At 45.6% G+C, this 26,296-nt stretch overlaps 1 protein-coding gene across 1 annotated transcript; it reads right to left on the reverse strand.

The window, feature by feature from the left end:
- Positions 1-1,038: 1,038 nt before the first annotated feature.
- On the reverse strand, positions 1,039-26,247 carry PRDX5 (peroxiredoxin 5). Its single transcript, XM_040329004.1, has 6 exons — positions 26,108-26,247; positions 19,090-19,224; positions 14,950-15,081; positions 8,805-8,843; positions 3,825-3,889; positions 1,039-1,265 (listed from the first exon to the last, which is right to left on the reverse strand). The coding sequence occupies exons 1-6, from the start codon at positions 26,198-26,200 to the stop codon at positions 1,160-1,162; spliced, it is 570 nt and encodes a 189-aa protein (XP_040184938.1). The 5' UTR covers positions 26,201-26,247; the 3' UTR covers positions 1,039-1,159.
- Between the last annotated feature and the right edge of the window lie 49 nt (positions 26,248-26,296).

Here is a 26,296-nt window from a genome sequence, read left to right on the forward strand (position 1 = left end):
TTTGCCAGACCTCTATGGGTTTTGCAAATGTATGCATGTACACACACCCTTTGTTTTTGATGCAGATAGTAGCACAATCGCATGCAAGTGTAAATTTTGTATACATTGTAAAACAATTCAGACATCACACGTGTTTACTCTATGTGGATATTTGTTTCCAACCTTAATTGCAGCACTTGGGTTTTTGTTTTTTGGTAACCCAACACACACAGGGCAATTTCTGTCGAAGCGCTTTTTGGACCTGAACAAAAAAAAAAAAAAAACAAGATCCAAATAGAGCTGCATCAGATGTTTGCACTCTGGTTTCTATGCAATCAGCTTCCAGGTTTTATTGTCAAAGCTCAAATTGGTTGGCTACCATGCACAGCTCCACCAGATTTTGGGTGCTCCCGTTTGTAAATCTCAGTTTTATTTATGGATTCATGAAAAGATTATAAAGACAATATTATTTTCAATTTGTCTTGAGGAAAGGATTTTGTAGCCAAAAAAAAAACAAAAAAAAAAAAACACAATTTACCCACAACACACAGTGGAAAAACCCTGACTAACAAAAACAGGATTTCGTGGTTTGACTTTTTTTTATATAGCAGGAGGAGAGTGAATGAAGTGGTTCTGCACATTGTATAAGTGAAGGTGCTTAGCTTTATTTATTCTCTACAGCATGGGTCTTCAAACTATGGCCCTCCAGTTGTTCAGGAACTAAAATTCCCATCATGCCTGTGAATGGCAGAGTTTTACAATGCCTCATGGGATGTGTAGTTCTGCAACAGCTGGAGGGCCGTAGTTGGAGGATCCTTGCTCTACAGGGACTGCAAGCATCTGGTTACAATGAGATATCAGGGCCCACTACACAGACCAATCATATTTGCATGAAGCTTTCCGAGAAGGATATTACTGAGCAAAAACCACTTTTATTATTCACAGTGCCGTCTGAAAACTGTAAATACTAAAACGGCTACACCTACAACCTCAAATCTACTATAATCCGCTGAGTAAACATCTAAAATATGGAAAAATAAAACAGCTTTGCTCAGGAGAAATAGTTGATATTGCCTTTAATATGTAATTATGGTAATTTATACAACCAGTCCTGATTCTAACTTTTCTGCAGAGCTATAATTCTAAGAACAGTGACATAATGTGTATGCAGATTTCCAGTTTAGAGTTGAGATAATAGGTTTGCAGCCAGACTGCAGGTCAGACCGGTCCCATCTTCCTCCACATTAATGGCTTTCACCTTTCCACCTTCAACTATCAGAGAAAACCTGAAAAACAAAAAATAATGAACACTTGAATCAGCAAGACCAATACCATTTTCTCGTGGTCTGGCTTTAAGCAGGACTAGCAAGCATCAGATATTTTATGGTCCTCATTGGTCCTGCATAATATATATGACTACAACAGACCATCTACATTTCTGGGCAGAACAGAAGACAACCTAACCTGCCACAGCACTATGGATTAGGCGTTACTCTATTAGATCCCCTCCTAGACAAAAATGAACAATAAATCCTGAATATGCAGGGAGGAGACTTTTTTAAAGCTGAACTCCAGTCTGGTTTACAAAATAAAAGAAGTCCAGCCTGGGCTCGTATGATTATCTTCTCCTATTGATCACAGGAGTGCAATTTGTTTTGCACTCCTGTGACCTGGTTTCAAAAGAGAGTTGACTGAAGTCGACTCTCTGCTGACATCACGGATATCAGTCTATGCACCGCGTCAAGATTTGGATCCACCAGGTGCCTGGAGTGACACCAAGCTCAGCGAGCCGCTGAGACCCTGAGCTGGCTGCTCCCTCCACAGCTCAGTGTTCCAGTGGGAAAGGAGGAGCAGAGTGGAGAGCCGCCGATTGACAGTCAGCAGCTCTGCTTGGGGGAGCAGCGAGAACCGAGCCATCGGCAATATTCTATCGCTCAGTTTTCAGTGTAGAGGCGCTAGAGCAAAGATGCAGCATTGGACCTATGCTGCGTCCACCAAGGCAAGTATGATGGAGAAAAACCCAAACCCATACTTTTAAATATGTGTATGCCATGTTGAAGTGACATTTACAGGTACTTTCTCAAGATAAAAGATCACTGCACTCCTCATTTCCTTGAGAGATAGGTACAATATTACAACAATCAGTGAGTGGTCACTGAAGCCAAGTGCACACTATTTTTTTTTTATTGAACCCAGTGGGTTGGGAGCTCCAGTCATAGCCACTGTACCATCCGACGTTAGAACAGTGATCCCCCCCCCCCCCCCTACTGAGCTGTTGTGTTTTGACAGGAGGGTGGCCCCCCACCAGAACAGTCTGGTCAGTGCTCTCAGCCTTTAGGAGAGCGCTGATCAGGAGCCAGCATGCACGACAGACAGAAGCTGGCCAGTTTTTAGTGAACCGGCCAATGTCGCCTGACATTCAGCCCGTGTGTACGAGGCTTTAGGGAGGGACAATGAAGGAAACAAAAGCCAGCTGTAGACAGAGGGAAGCCAACACAATTCTCCCAACATGCTCCCCTAAGGCCTAGGTACCAATACTAATGTAGAGAAGATAGTCACCGCTCCAATTTGGTATGTGGATAAATCCGTGTCCTCTCAGAGAAACCCAGGTGCCGGCAATGCACGAAGCAATTGTAGAAAGAAATGTTTGGACAGCCGCACTCTGGAAAAACCCTCTTGGTTGCCTTTTATTGATAAAAGTTATCAAACACCAGTTAAGGAGGATTGTCTGTGAAGTCCTGTTTCATTCATTAAGGAGAATGAAACAGGAGGAGTTGCCGGAATACTCAACACTCCCAAGTGGAAAAAGGCCAGAATGAGGAATAACTATGGAAGGGCGATTTCAGTGTTGGAACATCCAGCAAAATAACGTCACTGGACTTTAAGAGATCGGCTAGAGAAGTAGGCACCAAAAACACATACATATATTTTTGGTTTCTGGTCAGTTATTCACTACATCAATGATCACATCCTGCAGCTGTTAGGCTCCTTTCACATGGGGCCAATTAGGTTCTGATCAGCGTGGGGTGGGGGTAAATCAGCTCACAGATCTCCTGCTGGTCGAAGCAGAGCGGGTGGATGACACATTTGTGTTTATTCCGTTTCTGTAGCGCGGACACGAACAGAGCTGGTTCAGTTCTGTGGGTGGCTGGGAGTAAACAAACTCCGCTGTCCATTTACGCCCGACTTCCCTCTCATCTGCCTAAATGGAAGAGGTCAGATCCCCTTCCATTTATTTTTTATTTATTTATTTATTTATTTGCGGACTGGATCAGACCCAGAGGTAGCTGGGTATAAACGGTCACAAGTCCATTTACACCTGCCTGTCCATTGGAAGGTCTATGCATTCCTATCAGGTCCTCTAAAAAACAGAAAAGTTGGACCTGATCAGATCACCCATGTGAAAGGGGGCCTTAAAGTTACATTCAGACAGAAAAAAAATATTTTTGGAATAAATGAAAAAAACAAAAAAAAAAAAACACTTTAAAAAAGTATAAGTGGTTAAAAGCAAACTGCAATTTTTACCAATAGAACAAATATGTATAATCTAATAAGTGGCATTAACTGCTGGAATGCATAATAGTGACCAGATGACTTTTGCCTAGATGAAAGTTTGCCAACTAAAGATTTTCTTAATAAAAAAAAAAAAAGAAAACAAAAAAATAAAATAATATATATAAATATATATATATATATATATATATATATATATATATATATATATATATATATATACACACACACACACACACACACACACACACACACACACACACACAAGATAATAATGGCTGGTAGTTTTGAACAAGGCAAAGGAAGTTCTGCATCAGGCGGCAAGGGCTTACCTCTTGCACCTTTGGGTCCCAAAGAGATCGAGCAGCTCTGGTTTGTCCAAACCTAATCCAGCAGCCTGAAACAGAAAAATATATAGTTAAACACAACGCTACACCTGCTAGAACTTGATGAAAGCGGGACATACCCTAGTAAAAGTTTATTCAAAACATTTCATTTTAAAAATGTTGAGATACTGGTTATTAGGAATGTCGGTGGGTGCTTGCTAACAAGGATGAGGCAGCAGTGGCAACAATGCCAATTTTTTTGCTTTATACTAAAACTGGAGGTTCGTTCAGCTGAACACCCAATTCATTTGGCCATTTTTTTTCTAAAGTTAAGGGCACATCCTATGAATGAGAAGACTTTATGACAAGATGACGGCTATGACACCTCTGAACAGTACAGAAATGTTGTGTAAAATCTGTGAAGCCTATTGGGGTCTTCCCCACCCACAATGATGTGAGCTCAGAAGTCCCCCTACAGTGCTCTCCAACAAGGTCAGCCTGGGGGGGGGGGCCCCCGCCCACATGACTGACCAGCGTCAGGATCACCGGTCAAAGAGCTGGGGCTCACTGAAAGAACCTGTCACCGCTGACCCCAAGAAACCCAGAGAACCAACCACTGAACCCATACAAGAACCCAAAGAGAGCCAGTCACCACTGAACCCATACAAGAACCCAAAGAGAGCCAGTCACCACTGAACCCATACAAGAACCCAAAGAGAGCCAGTCACCACTGAACCCATAGAAGGACCCAAAGAGAGCCAGTCACCACTGAACCCATAGAAGGACCCAAAGAGAGCCAGTCACCACTGAACCCATAGAAGGACCCAAAGAGAGCCAGTCACCACTGAACCCATAGAAGGACCCAAAGAGAGCTAACCACCAGTGAACCGCCATACAAGAACCCAAATAACCAGTCACCACTGAACCCATGAAGGAACCCAAAGAGAAGCAGCCATCAATGAAACCTTAAATGAACACAGACTTCTGAAGGAACACAAATGCCTCGTTTCCACTGAGCGGATCGGTTCGGTTCGTTTTTTTGGGTGTTTCCATTATGAAAGCGTGCCATAAAAGCGAACCGTACCGGACCATTCTGGGTCCTGCTTCAGATGTGGGGCCATAGAGAATGGAACGGTTCCATTAGGGCGGACCTACATATACATCACACTGATTGGTGGATGTGCTAGGCTTTTTTTCTAAACCTTGCATGGTCCCGGATGGTCCGATTTGCAGTGGAAATGCTCTGCAGAATAGACCGGTCCCATTCTAAACGCTCCATTCTTTCTGACCCGAACCGATCCGTGCAGTGGAAACAAGGCAAAAGAACCTCTCCCAGTAAGGTTTGTCCCCATAGCATGAACCAGCTGACAGTGACCACACAGCTGTGCTGAATATGGGATTCACTCTGCCCCTGTCAGATATAAGATACACATCACGTGATGTGCCCTTGCCCAGTGACAGGGGGACATTTGGCCATTTTTACATTTACAAGTTTCTGCATAGAGAGTACACAGTGCAGAGATCTCCCTCATGGTTAATTTTCATGGCCAAATGTTTTTTATAGTTCTTCTAATAGGACTGAATGTTACATTCGCCCAGCAAAAGGCAACAAGAAACCCATTAGCCCTGGTTCACACTGGGCTGCGGGAATCAACAGGAGAAAGGAGAACTACTTTTTTAAATCTGTGCAGCGCCGCAGCTGCCATGTCAAAACGCACCAGGTCTTACACACATTACAGGTATTAGTCGTTACGCATGCAAAAATGTGGAGACAGTCGCAACTTTAACATTTTACTGGTTTGGTGTTTGTATGGATCAGTATCAGAACTAGTGTCCCCACAGTTTGCAGTACAAAAAAAAATAATATAATATATATATATATATATATATATATATATATATATATATATATATATATATATATATATATATATATATATATATATATATATATATATATATATATATATATATATATATATATATATATATATATATATATATATATATATATATATATATATATATATATATATATATAGTGTGCGAATATATATATATATATATATATATATATATATATATATATATATATATATAATCACACAAAAAAAATCCCCCCCCAGCCAGTAAATACCTTATACAGCCCACTTGCTGTTTGTCCGATCATTAACATAGGCTTATGACATTATGCACAGATCTTGTGAGAGGTCGCCAGGAGGGGGGTGGGGGGGGGGGGGGGCGAGTCATAAGAGGGCCGATGAGAGCTGCAGGTGTGCGCATGAGAATCCAGGAAGTGATCAGGCAGCAGCTTCAGCTGCCTACAGTTAAAATGCCTTCAGCCAGACTCCATCGAGGGAGATTTCTGCAGCATATTTGGCAAGTACAGTGTAACAGACATATGCATGCTGCCGGGACATCGATAATCTTCATGCAGGGAGGACTACAAGGAACTGCATGGCTTGTCACAATTGGATGTACCACATTGTATTCTGAGCTCAAAGGGTTAATTATAGAAGGGATTCTTCCACTGCTGAATGCTAATGTTCCCTTTGCATAGCTAATGAGAACTCTTTTGTGTAGGTAACAGCCCCCTGTGAGGTGTATGCTGATGGGGATTAGGTGTGAGTGATAATTGTTTTAAAGGTTAATTGAATTCTATTGTCTGAGCAAGTTAAGTTTAGGAGCCAAAACGGCTAGCGACTGATTGGCTCAAGGGAATGTCATTATTTCAAAGTATGTGTATTGAAGCCCCCCCTGGGTGGGGGGGGGGGTCATTTGTTTCTGTACAGTTTGTAACCAGATATAAAGGAATAAAAATGTGGCATTAAAAGTCAGTCCTGCTTAACTCTGCAAACGTAGCACGTCTCGTTTCTTGAAAGGGCGTTCGATGGGATATACCGGCGGTACCTGCATATCGCAGCTTGCCAGGGAAAAGGACGTCTCCAACGGCTGAGACCCTCTCACCACACACACACACACACACACATATATAAAATATGCAAAGTGGTTGGAGGGAAGCTTCAGCAAAAGATGTTATTACAAATTATGCGAGAAGAAATGAGGATAAAGGAGTGCCCAGTGAACAAAGGTAGTTAATTTATATTTTATTTGAAGTTTCAGCAATAAAAATAGGACAATGCGATTGCTGCCTCTGAACACAGTCTTTGCAGAGGACTTCTAACTGTCCAGATCCATGTGCCAAAAAGGTACCTGCCAACAGGATCATTCAACAACTACTTTTACTAGCAGATAAGGGGGAGTCTAGTCCCCCGAAACCCGTTGGCCTCTATTGCTGGAACTTTACATAAAATATAAAGTTAATTATCTCTTTATCACCGGGCACTCCTTTATCTGCATTTCTTCTACATTACACATGTCGACTGAATGGACGCACACCAAGGTAGTAACCCAAGCCCATAACAGGGCTCATCACCACCTTTCCTAACTGGGCATAGACTTCTGGAAACAAATTCTTTCCTATTGCCCACACCCTAACAATCTACAACACTGACTGTCAGTCCAGCACGATCTACACGCATTTAAGTTAATTTATGTGAGCAGACTGCCGTTTTTAACCACTTCCTTACTGGGCACTTAAACCCCCTTCCTGCCCAGACCAATTTTCAGCGCTGACGCACTTTGGACGACAATTGCGGTCATACAACACAGTACCCAAAATTATATTTTTATAATTTTTTTCCCCCACAAATAGAGCTTTATTTGTGGTGGCATTTAATCACCTCTTTTTTTTGCACAAAAATAAAAACCGCAAAGATTTTTTTTTTTTAAAGTTTAGGCCGATACGTATTCTATATTTTTTTTACCAAAAATATCGCAATAAGCGTATATTGATTGGTTTGCGCAAAAGTTTTAGCGCCTACAAAATAGGGGATAGATTTAGGACTTTTTTTTTACTAGTAATGGCGATCTGCAATTTTTGTCAGGCCTGCGATAATGCAGCGGACATATCGGACACTTTTGACTATTTTGGGATCATTCACATTTATACAACGAACAGTGCTATAAATATACACCGATTACTGTATAAATGTGACTGGCAGGGGTCAACACTAGGGGATGATGAAGGGGTTAAATGTGCCCTGGGAGTGATTCTTACTGTGGGGGGGGAGGGGACTGACTGGGGAGGTGACCGATCTGTGTCCCTATGTACAAGGGACACCGCATCGGTCTCCTCTCCCCCTGACAGGATGTGGAGCTCTGCATTTACACACAGCTCCAAATCCTGCCTCTGTAATTGCCAATCACGAGTACCTGACAGACATCGCGGCCGCCAGGCATGCGCATCAGCATCACGTGACAGGGCGGGCACAGTTTTTTCCCCACTACGCGCCCTCGGCGCGCGGGGGGGGGGGGGGGGGGAATATAAACAGGGTGACGTCCACCCAGCAGTTGAGAGCCATGCTGTAGACAACTTTCGTCTATAGCGCGGTTTTCAAGTGGTTATATGGATTGTAAACAATCACCTTGTAAAACAACCCATTCCATTAAAAACTAAAATGAAAAAGGCAAAAACATTTGGGCTTCCCAGTGAAAGCCTGTGCAGAGGGGGGTGCGTCAGGACAAGTCTGATCATTGCAGAACAGGCAGAGTTCCAATCACAGCTCGAAAACGGACCACAGTGTGTTCCCCTGCTTAGTGTGGTCAGTTTTATTATGAAAGCCAAGGGACTGCCTAAGATTTCACACAAAAGGAAGCAATACAGTATATACACATCGTACAGCAGGCACATATCAGGAAAATGAAACGCTGGGGTAACAAACACATTTTCCAAAACAAGAAATCATAATATAACTTTACATCTATTTAGCAAGGCTGGCAGCATAAAGGATTGATAGAGTTCAGCACAATTACATTTTGTACAAAGCAAATGAAGTTCTATTGTAAACTCTGGTTAGCTTTCAAATGGTAAAGAAAGATACAGCGTATGTTGTGATTATTACTGCTAGGATACACAGCAATTACCTTGACGAAGTTCCCAGTGGGATCAGCCAACATCCGAATCTACAGGAACAGAACACAGTTAAAGAAATTAACATGACAAGGTATTGTACTGCTAAAATCTTTGACCAAAGGTCTTTTCAATTAAAGCAAAAAGAACAAACCCGCTGCAAATACTTAGTAGGTGTCTGCACATACCCGTAGCACCCCAATACGCTGCTGTTAAGGCAGAAGCCAATTGTTCCGTCTCGACCGCGATGACGATTGCCCGCTCCATCCTGCCCATGAACATCGCTCCCGGTCAGCAAGACAGCCCATTAATGGGCTAAAAATAATGTGGGGGATGTTTCAGCAAGATGTCCGACACCACCATTGAAGTGTTGGAGCTTTACCTGCCAGATAGGCCCAGAATTCACCCAGAAAAGCAAGGTATAGGATGCTGTATTCTACCATTCTAGTTGTCTGTGGCAAGTAGTTTTTTGTGGCAGAATTTACCACTTCCATACCAGGCCAATTCTGGCACTCCTCCATGTAAACATTTTTTGATAGAAAATTACTCAAACCCCCAAACAAATGATTTTTTAGAACAGACCCCAATGAATAAAATGGTGGTTGTTGCAATTTTTATGTCACACGGTATTTGCACAGCAGTGTTTTTTTTATAAACCCCCTAACCCCCCCCCCCCCCCTCCAATGTAATTTACATTAACCTGAGCTGTGTCTACTTCTGTCTGTCTTCATATCTTACTTGGGTTTTTAGTAGGGTTGTCCGATACCGATACTGAGCATTTGCCCGAGTGCTTGTACTCGGGCAAATGCTCCGATGCTTTACTTGATACCTGGACAGTCGTGATCAGTGCGGTGGGGGACGTTACAAGCACTGATCACCGCTGACTGTCCCCGTATCTTCCTGCAGCCCCCTTCCGTTCTGCTGCTGTCCCCCTCCTCCACCCCCTTGATGTGTCAGGATGGAGAGCGGAGGTAGAAGCCAGTAAATCCAGCTCCTACCTTTTCTGAATGTACAGAGTCCAATCACATAACTGAAACATCTTAAACTGTTTACAAGGTTTCAGTTTATAAATGGAGAGGAGCCGCTGTCAGCTGCCGACAGCTGAAGCTGCAGAGAAATGGACTGGGGAATCTGTGTCCCTTTTCCTGTCTCAAAGGGGAGATGTCAGAGGTCTGTTAAGACCCCTGATATCTCACCAAAGCCCAACATATATATATATATGTCAGTTAAACGCGTTAATGGCGTTAACACAAACCCATTTTAACGCCGTCAATTTTTTTATCGCGCGATTAACGAGGTTCACCCTTTAAAACATTTTTTTTGTCAGCACGTACCTCTTAACCCTTTCACGCCGACGGGACGCATATATGCGTCCTCGCGTTCGGGGTTATACCGGGATGATGCCTGCAGCCGCAGGCATCATCCCGGTACCGTTGTTTAGAGCGGGCGATCGGCTATCCAAACATAACAACCGATGCGGCTAAAAGCCGCTCGGTTGTTATGCCGGAGGAGCGGGAGGGGACATCCCCCCCCCTCCCGCCGCCTTTCGCCGCTCTGACCGGGCCTCCCGTCCCACCGGGAGACCCGATCCTCCATCCGCCGTGTTCTGTGTTCAGGCGGAGACTGACACTAAGCCGTAAACGGCTTTGATTCAGTCTCCGCATTGAAACCACGGAAGCGGCGTCATGACGTCACTTCCGGGTTTCTCTGGCTGCCAATGGCGCCGGATCGTTTTCGGCGATCTGAATACTTTGAAGTGCAAAGGAGGGCTCGGAGGTCTTTTAGACCCCGATCCCTCCATAAAGCGTACCTGTCACCACCTATTGCTGTCACAAGGGATGTTTACATTCCTTGTGACAGCAATAAAAGCGATCAAAATGTAAAAAAAAAAAAAAAAAAAAATGTTTTAAAGGGTGAACCTCCTTAACCAGTTCCCGACCTCCTCGTACATTTACGTCGGCAGAATGGCACGGACAGGCACATCCACGTCCTCTGCTAGACGTGGGTGGGGGGTCCGATCGGGACCCCCCCCGGTACATGCGGAGGTCGGGTCCGCTCGGGGAGCGATCCGGGACGACGGCGCGGCTATTTGTTTTTAGCCGCTCCGTCGCGATCGCTCCCCGGAGCTGAAGAACGGGGAGAGCCGTGTGTAAACACGGCTTCCCCGTGCTTCACTGTGTCGGCGCATCGATCGCGTCATTCCCTTTATAGGGAAGACACGCTCGATGACGTCATTCCTACAGCCACACCCCCCTACACTAGTAAACACACAAAGTAAACCCTAACTCCTACAGCGCCCCCTGCGGTTAACTCCCAAACTGCAACTGTCATTTTCACAATAAAGAATGCAATTTAAATGCATTTTTTGCTGTGAAAATGACAATTGTCCCAAAAATGTGTCAAAATTGTCCGAAGTGTCCGCCATAATGTCGCAGTCACGAGAAAAAAAAAAAAAAAAAAAAAAATCGCTGATCGCCGACATTACTAGGAAATTTTTTTTATAAAAATGCAAAAAAACTATCCCCTATTTTGTAAACGCTATAAATTTTGCGCAAACCAACCGATAAACGCTTATTGCGATTTTTTTTACCAAAAATAGGTAGAAGAATACGTATCGGCCTAAACTGAGGAAAAAAATAATTTTTATATATGTTTTTGGGGGATATTTATTACAGCAAAAAGTAAAAAATATTGATTTTTTTTTTAAATTGTCGCTCTATTTTTGTTTATAGCGCAAAAAATAAAAACCGCAGAGGTGATCAAATACCACCAAAAGAAAGCTCTATTTGTGGGTAAAAAAGGACGCCAATTTTGTTTGGGAGCCACGTCGCACGACCGCGCAATTGTCTGTTAAAGCGACGCAGTCCCGAACTGTAAAAACCCCTTGGGTCTTTAGCCAGCATATTGGTCCGGGGCTTAAGTGGTTAATCGCGCGATTAATTGTGAGTCAACCATGACATTAATGCGATTAGAAATTTTAATCGCTTGACAGCACCATTATATATACATACATACATACATACATACATACACACATACACACACTTTTACTCGGTCTTAAAGTGGTATCGGACAACCCTAGTTTAAGAATGCTGATGTACAGACAGGCAAGTTGCTGCCCATCATGGGTTACTTAACTCGACAGTTTAGGAAAAAAAATAAAAAAAATAAATAAAAAAACTGCCATCCTACTATAAAGAGAACATTATATCTACATATAAATCCATCCAAACTAAGAGCTGCTAACAGGAATGGACAGACAGCACAGGCCCGCTTACCCAACTCTTTGTGGTTACACAAGGATTTCTGAACTCATGCCAGTTCCAGCAGTTACACAACAAAACCCCGCCTTTCTGAACACAGAATCTACCCTTCTGCTTCCAAACACACACAAAAAGGGAAGGAAGAATCTAGAGCTTACAATGGGTTACCAGCCTCCTGCATAAAAACAGAGCATACCCAAGTACAGTACATTATACAAGGCAAAAATTATAGAGATAGAAGGCACTCAGTTTTATTTGGAACCATAGGCCTCACAGCTACATTGTTTTTCTTTAACAAATCAAAGTTGCCGTTTGTCTGATCATTGGCAGCTCACATTTCTCTAGTCCATAAAAAAAAAATAAAAAAAAAAAACACACACCACACGAAACACAGTGAATAGTAGGCACCTACGTCATACACCTACAGTACTAAATAACCCTTTAGTGTTTTCAAAATGCATGCATGTTTATATTTACAGTGTGTAAAATAAGTATTGAACAGGTCACCATTTTTCTAGGTAAATATACAGTGGAACCTCCGATTATGAGCACAATCCGTTCCAGGAGAATGCTCATAATCAAAAGTCCTTGCATACCAAAGCGAGTTTCCCCATTGAAGTCAATGGAAACGAAAATAATTTGTTCTGAATTGACTTCAATGTCATGCAATACCGCATGCAGCGGTAGGGGCCGTCAGAGCCTCAGAAATGGCCTGAGGCCACCTTTGTCAAACCTCGGAAAGACGCCGTTCCCGAGCTGTCCTTGTGTCTTTCTGAACAGCGCCACCCGTTCGGACCCCCAACACCTCAGGCCAAAACGCAGTACTGCACACCGCTTTGTCCCAAATCCTGCTTGTTTTGTGAGACACTCGCAAACCGAGGCAGGATATTTATTTTTTTAACCACTTGTCATCCGCCCGCCGTCAAAAGACAGCGGGAGGAAGACTGTTCTGGGCGGACATCATGCCTTTACAAGCCACTAGGGGGCACACGCGTCGCATCACTGAGGACTAGATGCCTGTGCCCGGTGGCTGCGATGGCCCAGTAACTGATCAGGACAATGGATCTGTGTGTGTAAACACACAGATCCTTGTCCCATCAGGGAGGAGACCGATGTGGGTCCCTTGTACATAGGGACAACCATCGGTCACCTCCCCCAGTCACTCACCTCCCCCCACAGTAAGAATCACTCCCTAGGGAATACATTAACCCCTTGATTGCCCCCTAGTGTTAACCCCTTCCCTGCCAGTCACATTTATACAGTAGTCATAGCATATTTATAGCAGGGATCGCTGTTATAAATGTGAATGGTCCTAAAAGTGTCTGCCGCAATATCGCAGTCAAGATGATAAAAAAAAAAAAATAAAAAAAAAAAGAGCTGTAAATATCCCCTATTTTGTAGACCCTCTAACTTTTGCGCAAACCAATCAATACACACTTAGTGCGATTTTTTTACCAAAAATATGTAGATATGTAATATGTATCGGCCTGAGGATTTTTTTTTTTTTACAGTGCTCTTATTGCAAAATGCTTGTTAAAGCGGGAGTTCACCCGAAACAAATTTTTTTAACATTAGATTGAGGCTCATTTTGTGAAGGGGAATCGGGTAGTTTTTTTTAAAAACGAAGCAGTACTTACCGTTTTAGAGAGCGATCTTCTCCGCCGCTTCCGGGTATGGTCTTCGGGACTGGGCGTTCCTATTTGATTGACAGGCTTCCGATGGTCGCATACATTGCGTCACGAGTAGCCGAAAGTCGGTGCGGCTCTATACGGCGCCTGCGCACCGACGTTCGGCTACTCTTGGAAAATCGTGACGCGATAGATGCCACCGTCGGAAGCCTGTCAATCAAATAGGAACGCCCAGTCCCGCAGCCCATACCCGGAAGCGGCGGAGAAGATCGCTCTCTAAAATGGATGACATCACCAGACATGGATTTGGCAGACTCACATCGTGAACGTCTGAATCGTGATGCACCGACACTGCAATTATATTCCACACCCCTAGCAGGTAGTGGGTCAAACCAAGGACCTAGCCCTGCAAGGCTCAGTGCTAACCACCGAGCTGCCCATGGGGTTGGGTTTACACTATTGCACTGTGGCAAACTAACACACATTACATGCAATTGGTGGTGCCAGCCAATCAGAATAGCACTCAAGTACTCCAAGGCAACGCAGTTCCAATGTACATTCATTTCAGTACACATGGTAACAAATGGTGCATGTGTATTTTCATGGAAATTTTGGTGCATCAGCCAATTCATATAAATGAGCTGCCTTAAAGTGGTTGTAAAGTCAGGTTCCCCCCCCCCCCATCTTAATGCATTAGGATAAAAAGCCTATGTGCAGCAGCCCCCACCTCAGCCCCTCCAATACGTACCCGAGCCCAATCTCTGTCCAGCAATCACCCAAGACTCTCCCTCCCGATTGGCTGAGACAACCACGGCACCATTGGCTCCCGCTGCTGTCAAAGTCAGTTAGCCATTTAGGAGAACGAGGGGGGATGGGGCCGGGCTGCAGCTCAGTGTCTGAATGGACACAGAGAGCCAAGACTCTGCTCGGGTGCCACCATAGCAAGCTGCTTGGGGAGGGGGAACTCAACAGGAGGGAGGTGCAAGGCACACAGAAGAGGGACCGGAGAAGAGGAGGATCTGGGCTGCTCTGTGCAAATCTACTGCATAGAGCAGGCAAGTATAACAAGTCCCCCCCCCCCCCGCTATAAAAATAAAAAACATACAATCGCTTTAATGCAAGGCACATTAATAAAAATAAAAAAAAACACGTTAATGCAATTTACGCCAGTGGGAAACTGAGCCCAGCCTAAACATAGTTATAAACATTGTTTACATCATACTAATCGTTTTTCATGAGTAATGCCTTATGAATCTTTTTCTACTTACCTTTTGATCCGCACCATTAGCTTTCCCCCACTCGCTCATAACAAAGGCATCATTGACAGAGATACAAGCAATAACTTTCACTCCACGGGATTTCAGGTCCTCAGCTTGACTCACGTATCCAGGCAAATGTGTCTGCAGGCAACAGATAAAAAGGGACAATAACTAAACAAAACCAATGCTTGTCAAGGGCACAGTCACCAAAATAACCTAACAGACTAATAATGTTACCCACTAGAGAGCCCAGATCACAGAGAGGCCAGAATACTAAAGGATTTGAAAATAAAAACATTTAAAGACGTACTTCAATTATCCAATCATGTAAAATCTAAACCCGTTTACCTACTTCATCTACATAAATGGATATTTGAAGTGAACATCCTCAATTCTTTTTGTATGCCCGCCTCTACAGTAGGCAAGAATTATGCATGGCAGGAAACCACAGTATATGATTTGGAAAAGTTTAACCATATAGGAATAAATATACATCAGTTACAAATACTGAACACATTATCCACCTTAGGTAGGCTTATTGAATAGTGCCCCCTCATGCCAAAAAGTTGAATTCCACAGTGCAAAAAAAATAAAAATCTAGAATATTAAATATTGTGACAGAGGGAGACCCAGTCACTGAAAATGGAGGAGAAAAAGGACACAGAATTTGCATTAAGGGTTAAAGCGGAGTTCCAGCCTTTTTATGTTTATTAAAAGTCAGCAGCTACAAAAACTGTAGCTGCTGACTTGACACTTACCTGTTCCACGGTCCAGCCAGCTGGAGTGTCGCTGCTCTCCCCCCCCTCTCCGCCAGCACCTCCATTCAGACTGGGCACCTGGCCGCGATAGCTCTCGGCCGGGCATGCACGATTCACATTGGGCACTAGGAGTGGACAGGCGATCTCCTGGGACCTGTCACATGTTCTCGGAGATCGCCTAGAGGGAGGGGCCACCTATGGCGAGAGGAGGAAGTACCACTCCTACCAAAGCCCCCACCCCAAAAAAAAAAACGACATGCCAAATGTGGCATGTAAGGGGGTGAGGAGTGCTTAAAGCGGAAGTTCCACTTTTGGGTGGAACGCCGCTTTAATGTGAGGTTTCTGACCAGAGAAAGCTTTGTTTTTGGGTTTGTAGTTCTGGATCAGGACTTTCAATCCAGTGTCTGGATTTTATCAGGTGCTGTACCCCGTCTGAGTATACAGGTGTGTACGGTCATACACTCAAGCCTGAGGATAGTTCAGAGCTCCCAGTGTGGGAGACGGGAGGTTTCACCCAGGGGGTCAGAGGAGCCCCAGCCAGGAGGTCTCACCCAGGAGTAAGAGTCTGGGTGCTAGGAGAACCCCCAGTCAGAAGCCAGGAATGGGCTATGTGGAAGGGCGCTGCGATTAAAGGCTAAGAGCAAAGTGAACCAGCGGAGCTGAACAGTCAGAGGGACTGGCAAGAAGAGCAGTGGTGCTGCCAACAAGGGAGCTAGGTGGCTCTGTATTTTCATAATGGATGTGCCCCTGCATGCAGATGCATTTCGGGTCAACATTGAAGCCAATCAATTACAACAGCCAGGCACCACTACAGGTTTACAGCTATACAAGAAAGCCACATAACAGGATAAGAAATGTGACCACATCTACAAGTTATTTTGTTATATAGTTATATAGTTATTCTATATCATAGAAAAAAATTCCACAATGCTCTACATTAGAATTTTTTTCCACATCGGGTTGGGTCCCTGAAGGAACAGTACTGAGCTGAATCACCAGGGCCAGCTCTTGGAGGTAACCAACAAGTTTTCAGGTCTTGGGAGAAAACCCAAAGACCCAACAGAAACCCATCAAACATCGAAAAACTGAAGAAAGAGCCCTGATGGAATCCAAACCCAGGACTGCAAAGCAAGACCAATGGGAAAGAAAGGCTGAATAGTCACCTCTGATGATTTTCTATAATACCATCTACTTCATGTTTCCCCAAAGGAAAAATGATATGTATGTTTCTGGACATGCAGTACATACATGTGACCCCTAATCCCAAGTAGGTCTATTATCCAACCTTCTGATGCTCTCCACAATGGCCCTTCTAAAAATTAGAAAACAAGTTTCTACATGGCAATGAAACTGGACAGTGATATTCCTACAAAGTGGTATTACTCCATTTCCTATTGCACACGATTTCTAGAAGTGATCTGTACAGTTCAACGGGACATTCTGAGGGTCATTTTCTTGGTGCCATACAGGTCACTTCAATCTCATGTCTTGTATTACAAGCACCACACATAGTATTCCCCATAATGGGGAGCAGAGCCTTCTACTACATTATAATAGGAAGCCTTACACTCTGTTATCTTGCACACGCAGCATCATTAATATATATTACAGTCAAGAGTGAAGTTCTGCTTTAAGGAGTGGGTCACACTGGGCAATACCACGCGGTGCAGTTTTGACAGCCTATTAATTTGAAGGGGCTGCAAAATGCACTGGAAAGCAGAAAACAAAGCGCAAGCTCTACTTTTTCAGAATCCTTTGTTTCGAACAGCATAGCACTGTGGCACCATGCAATTTGGAGGCTGAAAACTTGCTGCATTTGGGGTGCCATTAACGATTAATTGGCTCCGGCATGGGCAAAGTATTCACCTGTGGTACAGGAAAATCCACACTGAACGCGCCTTTCCTGTATTTTGGCCCTTATACTTGTTTTTATTGTATATACTTTAGGATTTGAATATGGTATTTTGTGTTTTTTGAGAGACTGACATCACAGGGGGTGTGCATTTGGTACTGCATGACCATTGCGTATGTTTTTAGATTGTAAGCTCGCAGGAGCAGGGCTTTTCCAACCCTCTTGTTTTGAATTATATATACTGCTGGTGTAGGTCTCCCTGCATTGTAAAGCACTGCGCAAACTGTTGGCGCTATATAAATCCTGTATAATACTCATGCTTCACTGTACCGTTAGATGTCAGTGTGTCGCCTTGAGGAAGTGCCCTGAAACATTGGTTTGACTGATGCGACATTATACCAATAAAAAGTGTCCAGTATATAATGAGGTCTTCAGCCCTTTTTTTGGGCTCAAAATGCCCCCCTCAGCTTATACTTAAGTCAGTGTCCGTTTCTGCCAGCGGTGCCCATAGAAAAGATGGCTGTGGGACCATGGAGAACAAACATACACCCTCCAACAGGAAGAATATGCAAGGGGTGCACGCAGTACCTGTGCCAGAAAAAGTTGGCCCTGCATGTGGCATGGAGCAAATCACTCCATGTGTATGGGGCCTTACCCTGTAATGCAGGGTGAGAGTCTTTGCAAAGGGCATCGATATATCTAAAGATGGCTGCGGGCAGACAGTGCATGCGCCGTTCCGAAGTCTGCCGGACTCTGGCGAACTCTTACAAGCTCGGCCGGGCGCATACCCAGTGATGTAATGTCACCACCTGGCGCCATTTTTGAAAAGCCTGCGCTCGTTCCTGACAGCGCCATGCCACAGCAGGGGTCTGGAGAGGACGATGATGCCTGTGCCTGGCCAGGATAGGATTCTGGAATGGAGCAGTGACTGACCATCCATCCAGGTCAGTCAGATGTGTATTAATCAACTCATACGGAGACAAGTATGAAGGAGGAAGACAGACAGACCCCCTCCTGTACAATGTCCGCACGTGCCTCTGACCCCTGTACCATGTCTGCACATGCCTCTGACGTATAGGTAGAGAGGGTATAAGTCTGACCAAGTCCAATACTGGTTGCTTAGAACAGTGTTTCTCAATTCCAGTCCTCAAGGCACACCAACAGGTCATGTTTTCAAGCTTTGCATTATTTTGCACAGGTGATTTGATCAGTTTTACTGCCTTAGTAATTACCACAGCCGTTTAATCTGCGGGAAATCCTGAAAACATGACCTATTGGTTCGCCTTGAGGACTGGAATTGAGAAACCCTGGCTTAGAACACTAAAGAAATTTACTGTACCAGTAGCTGCTGCATTTCTCACCCTAGGCTTATATGCCAGTCAATTAATTTCCCAGTTTGTGGTAAAATTAGGTGCCTCTGCTTACACTCGAGTATATACAGCAATTGAAATAGGGTGCTGGTAACATCTCAGTGATCTATTGTAATAAAGGGCTACATAATAGGATTATAGAACAGACACATAACTGCATCCAACTTACCTTGGTACATCCCGGGGTGAAAGCTCCTGGGACACCAAACAGAATCCCCTTCTCAGAGCCAAACACATCCTTCACACTGATCTTGTTTCCTGGGCCGCCATCGAATACTTGTGCATCAGGAATTGGATCCCCTACCTGTCAACATATCAGATAACAGCTTGGTTCACATAACAACTCTTACTGGGGAACACAAAATGTTAGCATTTCATCAGCCTGTACAATTTATTCGTTTCACACTCATTGCCTCAACCACAGGATTGGCCAAACTTTTCTGGCAGTCACAGGTTTGGGTTTTCCCAGAACAGCTTTGGCATAATTTCTGCATAAAATGTCATCATGCACATCCTGAATCTTGTAATTACATCAAAACTGGGATTGCAACATCTACGGTAGTTCAACAATATTACATAGTGACACCAGCAATTATTTTTAACATTTCTGTGCAATTCAGTCACATTATATTAAATATTATAAGACTCACACTTACCCAGGTGGATCTGTCGCCTGCCGGCTCTAAGACTGAGAACCGAGCGATCAAACACAGACGATTGTTCGGTTTTAAGAGCTCCGTGAGCAGAGAGCTGGTGATTGCCAGTCATCAGCTCTCTGCTCCCGCCCCACGCACACTGGAGCGGCCATCTCAGGCTCTCAGATGCTGCCATTCCAGGCATGTGCAGATCCCAACCACATGGTCGTGATCTTTCCCCGAGCCTGGACCGGCTCTGCGACGTCAGCTGACAGGAAGCTCCAGCCCACTGTCTGCTTAAAACGGATCACAGAAATGCAGAACGAACTGCACTTTCGTACTTCACAGGAAAGTTACAGCCAAATGAGCGTTGTCTGCATTTGACCTTTAACGGCCCTGTAATCTATTTTTCATGGTATTGTTTCTTACTGTGTTTTTCTGCTTTCTTGTAGCCTCCTTGGTGGACCCCTGAACCTCCTTTTCCTCCCCCACTTCTCTTTATTTTGAACAAGCAGTGCACATTAATTGTGCCCATGTGTTCTGCTCCATGCACACTACAAATACCACAGTCCATCTTGGGAGTGAGCAAGAGCGGGTGTCAGTTTACAGCGAGACCATGGAGAATGAACATACACCCTCCAACAGGAAGAATATGCAAGGGGTGCCCGCAGTACCCGTGCCAGAAAAAGTCGGCCCTGCATGTGGCATGGAGCAAATCACTCCATGTGAATGGGGCCTTACCCTGCAATGCAGGGTTAGAGTCTCTGCAAAGGGCATCCATCAACCCTCCTTTCAATTACACCCAGCCACCTTCCCCAGGCTCCTTGGCAACTCTTTATTCTTCTGCAGCCAACAAGAATGCACAGCAATTTCAGGTATGGGGGAGGGGCGGTGATCAGCATGTGACAGTACACAGGTTTAACAGCAAATCACTCATTCTTGCCAGGTATGTGCAAGTAAAAGGGAACATTTAATTAATCAGGCAGTTGTGCAGACGGCCCCACCCAACATCAAATAAGCAGGCAGTTGTGCAGACGGCCCCACCCAACATCAAATAAGCAGGCAGTTGTGCAGACAGCCCCACCCAACATCAAATAAGCAGGCAGTTGTGCAGACGGCCCCACCCAACTTTAATTAATCAGGCAGTTGTGCAGACGGCCCCACCCAACTGTAAATAAGCAGGCAGTTGTGCAGACGGCCCCACCCAACATCAAATAATCAGGCAGTTGTGCAGACAGCCCCACCCAACATCAAATAATCAGGCAGTTGTGCAGACAGCCCCACCCAACATCAAATAATCAGGCAGTTGTGCAGACGGCCCCACCCAACATCAAATAATCAGGCAGCAGATTACCAGCAGGTAGGCAGACAAGTAGGCCCAAAACTGCCTCACTGCTTGCAAGCACCATAAAGTGTGGCCCTTCACTACTATTCAAAAACTACTTTAAAGACAATATTTGATCTGTAATCGCAAATATTTTGTAGACCATTCCTAAATCAAAGTCAAAGTAGTCATCTTTGGCAAAAATAGCACCATGAATGACTGAGTGTTGGGACAATGACGCCATTCAGATCATCACCCCAAAACACTTACCAGCCATTTTTGTCTAGATATGGCTCAGTGGTTTCGTTGCATTTCTCAGGGTAGGTATCCCAATGGCGACAACAGTGGAACGCGCCTTTACAATGAGCGTCAGCAACACTTAGTTTCCACTGGGCATGCATGTGAGAGGATGACAACACAAGACTGCAACTGAGACACAGGGACAGAGTTGTCACTGCAAAACTATCTCCGTAAAGACAGGGAACACCACAGAATCCTGAGCACGTTTAAAGGCTCAACTCACAGAATGAACGATCCCCCCCTCACAAGTCACATGTGCTCTCCCTCCCCTGTCGCAGCAGCATGAACTCCATCCACCATGGAGATGGGAAAAGGAGAGCGTTCGCTCCAGTGAGGTTGGGAGTCCAGGAGTCATGGCATGGTTCCAGTTGCCTAGCATATGGGGGGGACATTTAGAGGGGCACAGAGGTTAGTCCTAGGCTGGCCAAAGCCCCACATTGTGACCGGCAGTCTTCCTGTGTCCGATCATGAAGTGGGCTGCCCAGTGCTGTGCCGCTGCCCTCTCCACCCAGGCCAGGCCCAGACTCCCTGCAGTGCTTTCAGCGTCCATTCCCTTGCCCTTATATTAGACCTGCATACAGGAATTTTATAAACTGTGGGATATAATAGAAGCCTATGGGAAAGCACAGCAAACTGGCGGGTACACTGCACTACACCTGCTGTGTGCTCAACCTGCACCGCATCAGTGTGAAAAGGAGTCCAAGGCCCCCTTCACACTGGGGCGTTTCTCCACCCCCCCCCCGCAAAAAACACACCACACCCCTGTAAAGCGCCTGAAAGAAGCTGCATCTGCAATCCCAATCTGAAAACCCGAGCGCTTTCACACTGAAGTTTGTTGATCGTTAGAAATGTAGGCAAATGTGATTGAACAAGCCCTGAAGGCTACACTGCATGTAAAAGCACGGAGGGGGGGGGGACCTAGATTGCCAAGTGCATTTTATTATGACAGTCAACTTGGCCTTTAAAAGCAATATTAAAGGAGTTGTATAAAAAAAAAAAAACACACACATCTGATGCTGTTCCCCCCCCGTTTTATTTACCTGACCAGTCGAAAGTCCTGCGCGGTCTCAAGATCCTCTTCGCCGCTCAGCCTGGCCGCTCGCCGATTGGCTAGAGCGGATGGATTGAGAGCAGTGCAGCCATTGGCTGGCGCTGCGGTCAATCACATTCAGTGACGCGGCGCACCGAGGGGCGGGGCCGAGTGATACAGCGAGCGGATAGCTGTATCATGGGAGCGTGCCCGCAATTACTCACCACCATGCGAGCTCTCACATTACTGTGGTCAGTACTTGCGGGGGGGGGGGGGGACCAGAAATAACCGCCGTGGGACCCCAGAATAGAGGTAGACCGATATATCGGTCGGCCGATATTTGGCCGTTTTTAAGAAATCGGCATCGGCCGACTATTGTAAAAAAATCGGCCGATTTTCGGCTGCCACGCTAAACCCCGCTCCACCTCCAGCAGCACGAGAAATTAATCCTTCAGCCTGGTAGCCTGCGCGCCGACCCCCCCCCCCCCCCTCTACCTCGGCGGGCTGTACTGTAGCATAAAGCAAACTTGTCACAAGCCCGAGCAACTGCAGTAGTTGTCTGCGCGAAGAGATCACACTTGTTATGCTTCCTGCATGCTGGGACGGTGGCGGGATTACTGAACATAGGCTCTAGGCTACGGCTCCAGCCGTAGCCTAGAGCCCATGTTCAGTAATCCCGCCACCGTCCCAGCATGCAGGAAGCTTTTGTGATCTCTTCGCGCAGACAACTTGTACTGCAGCTGCTCGGGCTTGTGACAAGTTTGCTTTCTGCTACAGTACAGCCCGCCGAGGTAGAGGGGGGGTCGGCGTGCAGGCTACCAGGCTGAAGGATTAATTTCTCGTGTTGCTGGAGACTGGGGTAATGTACAGTATTCGTATCATCTCTGATAGGTGCCTCGGCTCTCTAGTGATTGTACATAGTACTCCAACTCACGTGGGAGCTCACAGGTGTCATCCAATGGACAGTGTGTACATGTCAGAGCACACCCCTCTCCTGTATACACACTCATTTTATATATATCCATCCCCACCCACGGCCAGCTCCATCCATCCACCCCCCTCTACAAAGCATCTCCCACCCACGGCCAGCTCCATTCACAATGCATCCCCCACCCACGGCCAGCTCCATCCATCCACCCCCCTCTACAAAGCATCTCCCACCCACGGCCAGCTCCATTCACAATGCATCCCCCACCCACGGCCAGCTCCATCCATCCATCCCCCTTCACAATACATCCCCCACCCACGGCCAGCTCCATCCATCCACCCCCCTCCCTCCATCCACAGCCAGCACCATCCATCTCTCCCCCTCCACAATGCATACCCCACCCACGGCCAGCTCCATCCCTCCATCCCCCTCCACAATGCATCCCCCACCCACGGCCAGCTCCATCCATCCACCCCCTTCCCTCCATCCACAGCCAGCACCATCCATCTCTTCCCCTCCACAACACATCCCCCCTCCACGGCCAGCAGCATCCAGCCATCCCCCTCCACGCCCAGCACCATTCATCCACCGCCCTCCACGGCCAGCACCTTCTTTCCTCCTCCACAACGCATCTCCCACCCACGCCCAGCACCATCCATCCTCCTCCACAATGCATCCCAATCCAAAAATCGGCCCAAAATATCGGCCGCATATATCGGCCGCATATATCGGCCGCATATATCGGCCGCATATATCGGCCGCATATATCGGCCTCATATATCGGCCTCATATATCGGCCTCATATATCGGCCTCATATATCGGCCTCATATATCGGCCTCATATATCGGCCTCATATATCGGCCTCATATATCGGCATCATATATCGGCATCATATATCGGCCTCATATATCGGCCTCATATATCGGCATCATATATCGGCATCATATATCGGCATCATATATCGGCATCATATATCGGCATCATATATCGGCATCATATATCGGCCTCATATATCGGCCATCGGCTGCCCCGATTTCTAAATATCGGCATCGGCCAGAGAAAAACCCATATCGGTCGACCTCTACCCCAGAAGACGTGGATCGGGGGCCACTCTGTGCAAAACTAACTGCACAGTGGAGGCAAGTATAACATGTTTGCTTTTTTAAAAAAGGAAAACATTCCCCCCCCCCCTTTTACAACCACTTTAAGCCCAAAACCAAAAATGGAATATATTGCAGCTTTTCAATCATTAGAGGTAGTTGCTGTATTCATTTTCTTTAGTTACCCCCTCTGTTTTCCACCAGGTGATCTGGCCAGTAACATCTCCTGTATTATGGAGGAGGGGGGCACCTTTGGATAGCAGCATTGTCAGTCTGGAGGGGTAGCAGATTTAAATACACTAACAAATTGAAAATGAACACCCGCTCACACTTTATAAAGGAGTTCTTCCTTTATGGGATAAAAAGTTTCACATAAATAAAGACTGACCATTGTCAGCACCCCTGTCAGCTGTACAATTTGCCTCGCCCCTAACTGCTACACCTGTAAGGCAAATTGTCCTGTTGGGAAAAAAATAAAAATAAACACTGACTAAGGGCCCTTTCACACGGGGCGGATCAGTAATGATCCGCTCCGTGTGTCTGTACAGCTCAGTGGGGATCCTCCGTAAAATCCCCGCTGAGCTGGCAGGGCGGTCCCCGCACACTGTGCAGGGACCGCCCTGTCTTTCCTCCGCTCTCCCCTATGGGGAAAATCGGATGAACACGGACCGTGTGTCTGTGTTCATCCGATCGACGGAAGAAAGATAGGGTTTTCCTCCGTCCGAAAATGCGGATCTTTGCGGAGGCGGACAAATTACGGGTGTCAGTGGATGGTCACCAGCTGACACCCGTAATCACATAGGGACCCATGTATGCCTCATTTTCATCCGCAACGGACGGATGAAAATGCGGACATACGGTCCGCACGTGTGAAAGGGCCCTAAGGCAAATTGTCCTGTTGGGAAAAAATAAAAAACTGACTTACAGACCAGATCACTAATAAAAAGAAAAACTAATGGAGCCACCACATCTAAGAATTGGTAAGCTGCAAATATAATACAAATGTTTACTTTGGGGTTTAGCGCACATACACATGCAAAGAAAAATAAATATAAAACACCCCACAGAGCATTTTAGCTTGCACATGATTGGATAATAAAATCAGCAGAGCGTCCCCTCAGATCTACAGCAACTCCACTTCAAAGTGCAACTTAAAGTGCACTTTGCACTTATAGTGCAAAGTGGATTTGCCTTTCATAAATAACCCCCAATGCAATTACTCATTTACCTCTCAGTAAACAGGAATTATAATGTTGTCATGAAAACCATTGTAAAATATTCCCTATGTATGGATCACCAATCAATGAAATATGAAGGCATGTACAGGGAGAAAAGACAAAATACACAGCGTTGTCACCCCATGACAGGGAGAAAAGACAAGATACACAGCGTTGTCACCCCATGACAGGGAGAAAAGACAAAATACACAGCGTTGTCACCCCATGACAGGGAGAAAAGACAAAATACACAGCGTTGTCACCCCATGACAGGAAGAAAAGACAAAATACACAGCGTGTCACCCCATGACAGGAAGAAAAGACAAAATACACAGCGTGTCACCCCATGACAGGAAGAAAAGACAAAATACACAGCGTTGTCACCCCATGACAGGGCCTGATCCAGGCATTTTTATATGAATGCAAGTTTCCAATGTACGAGTTAAACCCCTTGTGTAAGGCCATGTCATGGTGGGGATGATGTGAGCCCAGGCCTGCCCCTCTATGCATGTGGCGGGATCCTCCAGCGATCTCCTGATTTGGTAAAGTACAGAGGGCACCTGGCACCGCACACAGGGCGGGCTCTGTCCGGCACACACCGTACCCCCCATGTGTCACATGAACCCCCACGGCCACAACACGCCATGTTTACCTTGATAGACATGGCTCTGCTCCAGACTCCGCTCCTCGCAGCTATACGAAGTGGTGACAGGAGGAGGAAAGATACGGGTAACCTAAAAGCCATGACAACTGAGGCGGGGCTTTATGTGGGCCGTCCTATTATATGCACGCCTCCTCAGTGGTTTGCGCTGATTGACATGCGCCCTTGAGCTGTCCCATG

This window comes from Rana temporaria, chromosome 11 (genome assembly GCF_905171775.1).
Source record: "Rana temporaria chromosome 11, aRanTem1.1, whole genome shotgun sequence".
NCBI classification, from domain to species: domain Eukaryota; kingdom Metazoa; phylum Chordata; class Amphibia; order Anura; family Ranidae; genus Rana; species Rana temporaria.